Source organism: Solanum verrucosum, unplaced genomic scaffold, assembly GCF_900185275.1.
Source record: "Solanum verrucosum unplaced genomic scaffold, falcon-dt-bn FXZP01000093.1, whole genome shotgun sequence".
NCBI lineage: Eukaryota > Viridiplantae > Streptophyta > Magnoliopsida > Solanales > Solanaceae > Solanum > Solanum verrucosum.
This window is the reverse complement of record NW_026020065.1, coordinates 3,102,967-3,109,555: the sequence shown is the minus strand read 5'-3', so window position 1 is coordinate 3,109,555 and position 6,589 is coordinate 3,102,967. Positions and strand designations below refer to the sequence as shown.

The 6,589-nt window shown below is 34.6% G+C and overlaps 1 protein-coding gene across 1 annotated transcript; it reads left to right on the top strand.

The window, feature by feature from the left end:
* The first annotated feature begins 1,066 nt into the window (after window positions 1–1,066).
* Window positions 1,067–5,804, top strand: LOC125823705 (probable beta-D-xylosidase 2). The gene is made up of 5 exons (XM_049503073.1): window positions 1,067–1,509; window positions 3,266–3,547; window positions 3,614–4,232; window positions 4,420–4,833; window positions 5,008–5,804. The coding sequence occupies exons 1-5, from the start codon at window positions 1,096–1,098 to the stop codon at window positions 5,607–5,609; spliced, it is 2,331 nt and encodes a 776-aa protein (XP_049359030.1). The 5' UTR covers window positions 1,067–1,095; the 3' UTR covers window positions 5,610–5,804.
* Window positions 5,805–6,589: the final 785 nt, after the last annotated feature.

Here is a 6,589-nt window from a genome sequence, read left to right as displayed (position 1 = left end):
ATCCCGCACCTTTAATTTACCATTTTTAGTGCAGCATTGCTGATGATAATGGTAAGATAAGTAGTTATGTAATAATAGCTAGGTGGTGGATGATGGAAGATGTTTAGTCACTTTAGTGATAGAGGGTGGTGGTAGTTGAACAAGTAAATTGAGATTCTAATTATGATCTAGATTGGAGAAAATAATAAAAAGGACTTTATTATATGTGTTAGTTATTAAAATTGGAAAGTATTCTGCGAGGCTATGTATAAAAAGTGATTTGGTTAAATAATAGAGTACTAGTCCACATCCCTTGTTCAACAGCTCTTGCAAGTTGCAACCTCCAACTTGCAATGTTGAAAAAAGAAATATAAAAAACCTTATCCTATGTATAAGATTCTTATAAACAGTGAAACAAAGCATTATGGGTATGATCTGATGGGTCATATGAACCCTTCGATATATTTTTAAAGTAATGTGTATAGTTCCAATTACTCTGTTGCATTTTTATAACAATCGATTGATCCTAGCAAAAAATTTAGAAGCTATAAGACACAAGACCTTAATTAAGATGAAAGTGTTAGTTATACATTTAAATTATGTGTGAAGGTGGTATTATTCTTTTGAACTTATTATTTACCCTTTAAAACTATGTGAAAGTTGAAATACCAACTTCATAATCCATAGATATCAAAACGATTGATGCATCTTCATATATACAAAAATAGTACAAAAGTGTGCAACAACGTCATCTTAATAGACACAACAAATTAAACATAAAAATCAATATGGACAATTAAATTGAGGGGTAATACAACCTTGCATAGTTCAGAGCATAATACGACTGTCACACAAAATTTAGATATGTAACTGACAATTTCATGTGAGTCGTAAAATTTTATATACCTTATCCCAATTTAAAACATTCAAAATATGCATCACCAATGCCCATATCCTCATGCATCATTAATTCCATAACTACTAGCTAGCTATGCCCAATACACAAGTCCTCAACAAACCAAAAACCTCTGTTCTATATAAACCCCTCTTTTTTTTTACATCCAAAGCTACCTCTCACACAATTGGAACAACAAATATTCCCTCTTCCCCACAAAAATGAGTGGAGGTAGCAGCATTAACAAATCAACCTCCACTCTCTTCATATTCATTTTCCTTTTCCTATTTGTTTCTATTCAAGCAGCTCGCCCCCCATTCGCCTGTGACCGAAAAGACAGAGCAACTAAAAATTTCCCCTTTTGTCAAACAAAATTGCCGATTGGTGACAGAGTAAGAGATCTCATTGGGCGATTGACATTACAAGAGAAAGTGAAATTGTTGGGGAACAATGCCGCAGCAGTGCCGAGGCTGGGTATTAAAGGGTACGAGTGGTGGTCGGAGGCGCTTCATGGAGTTTCAAATGTAGGACCAGGGACTAAATTTGGGGGTGAATTTCCAGGAGCTACTAGTTTTCCGCAAGTTATAACGACTGCTGCTTCTTTTAATGCTTCATTGTGGGAAGAAATTGGACGGGTAAGAATTTCAGATATTATTACTGTGATGCTAGTATTTTTTTATGCTCTGGTTTATGTTCTTTGAAACTAACTACATTGTGGAAAAAACTTGCAGATTTTAATCAATTATGCTAATACTAAAATTATAGTTGAGAATGCGAGTAAAATCACGCATTGATAGCTGAATAGAAAAATAAGTTAAGACTAAACACAGTTTAACTCTCAAGAAAATGAAATATGTCAAGTAAAAATGAACGAGGAGAGTAATATTCCTAATGGTGTGAGGACTTTTTTATGAAAATCATATCAGCTTAACTGAAAACAGATTATATTAAGATTAATATTTTTTTGCCTAATCGGCCCAATAAATTTAAGTAATTTTTTTTATAATTATTATCTGGTTAACTAGGAGTAAAATAGTAAGTAACCAACCCACAGATTAAGCACGCTGTAAAAATGATGTACAAATAATTAAAATCCAGCTAAGCATACTTTTGTAAGGTTAAGGATAATGTTTTTGTTACTTTCTCTATGGTGCTTTATAGCTCTCAGTAGAGATCTTACTATTTTTCGATTCTTGCGCCAGCATGGAATTGCTGAATATTGGCGGTGGCCATTTTTAAATTTCAGATTTTGATATGTTCCAAATTATTTTGAAGCAAGGGACAGGTTCGTATCTGAAATAATTACAAATTTATTATTTTATGTAAATTATTTGTTACATTAATAAAGCTAAAAAAAATTATAATGCATCACAAAAGAATTGACCCTTTATCCTTTGATTATTAACCAAAGAGAATATAATGGGAGTAATTAAGCTAAGAGAAACAATTATTAAAGGTACATTTTGGTATAAAGTAGAGGTTAACTTTCTTGTGTGCAAGGCCAATCAAAGTTTAAGAAAAAGTTGGCAAGTGTGTTGAAGGGTCCCTCCCATTGGCCATAACTTATTGGACAGTGACTATATATAAGGGCATCAAACCAAGTAGCAATTTTTTCAGAACAGGCTCTGTTTTTTATATAAGGTCACATCCCTTTATGAACTCCAAAACAATTTCTATTCTACTATAATTTAGTAGGTATTTTGGTCATAGGATTTGAAACCTGTATTCATTTATGAAATTTACATAAAATTTTAGTTCATGATTTTAGATTCTTCAAAAAAAGTAGGCTTTTAAATGATAAATGTGGTCCATTAATTTATAGTTTGCAAAAGAAGATCCATCATTTTAAATTTTACCAAAAAAAGAACGCACGCTTAACGTGAAAGAGATTAGAAGTATATTCAAATATAGCTAGTTATTATTATTATTGTTGTTGATAAGTGAAGCTTTGAAAAATTATGTGTACTTATTTAAAAGATTATAATAGCAAATATTTATTATAAAAGAACTATGGAGATATATGCAGTTTATTAATGGGACACCTATGGGCAATAAAGATAAATTGTATAAAAATTGAAGAAGTTTTGATAGTTTTTACAAACGATGAAATTTTCATATTTATAAGAAAAGGGACATTTAAAAATTCAAATTGTGTGTACAAATAAAATTTCAATTCTCAATCAACCTGATTTCAAATCATAATTTAAAACCATTTCCAAATGGATCCTTAGGTTCATTCTCTCAAACTTCAATTTGAACAAATAAGAAATTTAAAAAAAATACTAGTTTGGAAAGTATTCCAAGTTAAATATATAATTTCACCTCATAGATGTGTCTTTTTGTTTATTATGGACTTATTAAATTGATAATTTGTGATATGGTGGGATGCAGGTTGTATCAGATGAAGCAAGAGCAATGTACAATGGAGAAATGGGAGGTCTAACATATTGGAGCCCAAACGTAAACATTTTGCGAGATCCAAGGTGGGGAAGAGGACAGGAGACTCCCGGTGAGGATCCCGTCGTAGCCGCTGTATACGCCGAGCGTTACGTCAGAGGTTTACAAGGAAATGAAGAAGGTGACCGGCTCAAAGTAGCAGCATGTTGCAAGCACTATACAGCCTACGACCTTGATAACTGGAGTGGAGTCGATAGATTCCACTTTAACGCTAAGGTAAAACACATTGCGTTTATATTACTTTATGACAAGTCAAGCATATGTATAATTCATGCATAACAGGTTAGCAAGCAAGATATTGAAGATACATTTGATGTACCATTTAGAAGTTGTGTTAAAGAAGGTAAAGTGGCTAGTATTATGTGTTCATACAATCAAGTCAATGGCATACCAACTTGTGCTGATCCTGAACTTCTCCGTAAAACAATACGCGGTGGTTGGGGTCTCAACGGTTACATTGTCTCCGATTGTGACTCCGTTGGAGTATTCTACGATAGCCAACATTATACATCGACGCCTGAGGAAGCTGCAGCTGCTGCTATTAAAGCGGGTCTGGATTTGGATTGTGGCCCTTTTTTGTCCCAACATACTGAGAATGCAGTGCATATTGGTATTCTTAAAGAAGCTGCTATTGATACAAATTTAGCTAATACTGTTGCTGTTCAAATGAGGCTCGGGATGTTTGATGGAGAACCATCAGCCCAGCAATATGGACATCTTGGCCCAAGAGATGTTTGCAGCCCAGCCCATCAAGAACTCGCCGTTGAAGCTGCTAGACAGGGCATTGTTCTTCTTAAGAATCATGGGCCTGCTCTTCCTCTTTCTCCTCGTCGACATCGTACTGTTGCTGTTATCGGACCAAATTCCGATGTTACCGTCACAATGATTGGAAATTACGCAGGTAAAAAATAATTATTCTTTCATTAGAAAGAGTTAAGGTTAGTGGCGGAGTCAGAATTTTCAAGTTCAAAATATGAAAAAGTAAGAAGTTTAACATCTACTATACATACATAAAGCTACGCCCTGGGTTAAGGCCATAATTTGCATATCTTTACGTGAATAATTGGGCTTTTTTTTAAAAAATATAGGTGTTGCATGTGGATACACAAGCCCATTACAAGGAATATCAAAGTATGCAAAGACCATTCATGAAAAAGGTTGTGGTGATGTGGCATGTACAGACGATAAATTATTTGCTGGAGCTGTAAATGCTGCACGTCAAGCAGACGCAACAGTGCTAGTAATGGGCCTAGACCAGTCTATTGAGGCTGAATTCAGAGATAGAACTGGGCTGCTTTTGCCTGGTTTCCAACAAGAACTCATCTCCGAGGTATCCAAGGCCTCGAGAGGTCCTGTAGTATTGGTCCTTATGTCCGGAGGCCCAGTTGATGTTACATTTGCCAATAATGATCCTCGAATTGGTGGTATAGTGTGGGCTGGCTATCCTGGACAAGCTGGTGGTGCTGCCATTGCTGATGTCCTTTTTGGAGCCCATAATCCAGGTTAACTAACTAAACATTAACACAAAATTGGGCTTCTACTTATTTTGGGAATGTTCCATTGTTGGGCCACATTTTGTTATATGAATCATATGTATTTATTTCGCTCTATTTAGGAATAGAGCGAAATAAATACAGTGTCACAATTATATACTAATTGAATACGATTGATTTCAGGTGGGAAGCTACCAATGACATGGTATCCACAAGAGTACCTAAAGAATTTACCAATGACAACAATGGACATGCGATCAAATTTGGCCAAAGGATACCCTGGTAGAACATACCGTTTTTACAAAGGCCCATTAGTATACCCATTCGGGCACGGACTAAGCTACACAAAATTCATAACCACAATTTTCGAAGCCCCAAAAACACTAGCCATTCCAATAGGCGGACGCCATACGTCCAACAGCAGTACCATATCTAACAAATCAATCCGAGTAACACACACAAAATGCAGCAAACTATCAATTCAGATTCATATCGACGTGAAAAATGTAGGACCAAAGGATGGTTCACACACATTGCTCGTGTTTTCAAAGCCACCTGTTGATGTTTGGGTGCCACATAAACAATTGGTCGCATTTCAAAAAGTATACGTCCCAGCAAGATCGAAGCAACGTGTGGCGATAAATATTCATGTGTGCAAGTATTTGAGTGTAGTTGATAAGGCTGGTGTTCGAAGAATTCCAATTGGTGAACATAGTATTCACATTGGCGATGCTAAGCATTCCTTATCACTTCAAGCATCAGTTCTTGGAGTTATTAAATCTTGATGATTTATTTTCTTTTCTTTTTTTCTTTGGGTAAAAATCTCTACGTAAAGATGTCTTTGCGTTTAATGGAGATTCTTTTTTCCCCTAATTATTCAACAAGGGGATAAGCAAAAATTAGATTTTATTAGATAAGAAGAAAGAAGATTGGGAAATTAATTGTAACTTTCAATTGAAAGAAATGGGTATTATCTATTACAACATTTCTATATTTCCCATATTTTCCTAAGCTCTGTTTCTGTATCATAAAATTCAAGAGCAACAATATAACCAAATTGATATTCTAACAAGGGCGATAAACAATTATAATTAGTGGCAACGCAGATTCTATTTAGTGTGTTTGGTATGAAGCAAATGTTTTCTTGGAAAATAAGTTGGTTTTTAACTTATTTTTACTGGTCGTACCAAATTGTGAAAAGCACCTAAGGGCGAGGACAACAAAACCAATTCTCCCGAACCTGATTATTCTATTCATAATGTGTCACAAAAATTAGCAACTAGAAATAGTAGTAACACTTCAATAACTTCACCTCTTTTACGAACAATAGTCTTGAGTTATATTTTTGGACGAGGAAATGTGTTATCGAATTTGAGCTTTGGAAATAAAGAAATGTAGATAGTGCTTTTCCTTTGAATAGGTTTTATGCGACACAAATTTAAATTAGTTGAGTCAGTGAATTCGACATATTAATGCTAAAAGAATACAGAGAAATGAAGGGAAGTTACAACTTATTGGAGTTTCGGGAACAAGAAAATTAAAAAATGACTTGTCAATCATCCATTACAGGCAGAAGCATATACACACTTTCTTATGTAATTTTAGCGTCCTGTTGACAAATCCGCTAAATATGTTTTACTTGTGCACACTCAAAGGGTAATAATAGAGGATGATTTTGTGGTTCCAAAGAAAAAAAATCTCAAAGCCCGATAATCTATTAGAATAATAGATTAGGGATTTGGCAGAGAATTGCCATTTATGAATT

What these genes read in the sequence shown, in the direction of transcription:
- LOC125823705 (XM_049503073.1), top strand. Translation starts at nt 1,096, where the DNA reads ATGAGTGGAGGTAGCAGCATTAACAAATCAACCTCCACTCTCTTCATA. An exon ending in TGTGGGAAGAAATTGGACGG is followed by an intron (nt 1,510 to 3,265) that starts GTAAGAATTTCA and finishes GGTGGGATGCAG; the next exon opens with GTTGTATCAGATGAAGCAAG. An exon ending in AATGATTGGAAATTACGCAG is followed by an intron (nt 4,233 to 4,419) that starts GTAAAAAATAAT and finishes TAAAAAATATAG; the next exon opens with GTGTTGCATGTGGATACACA.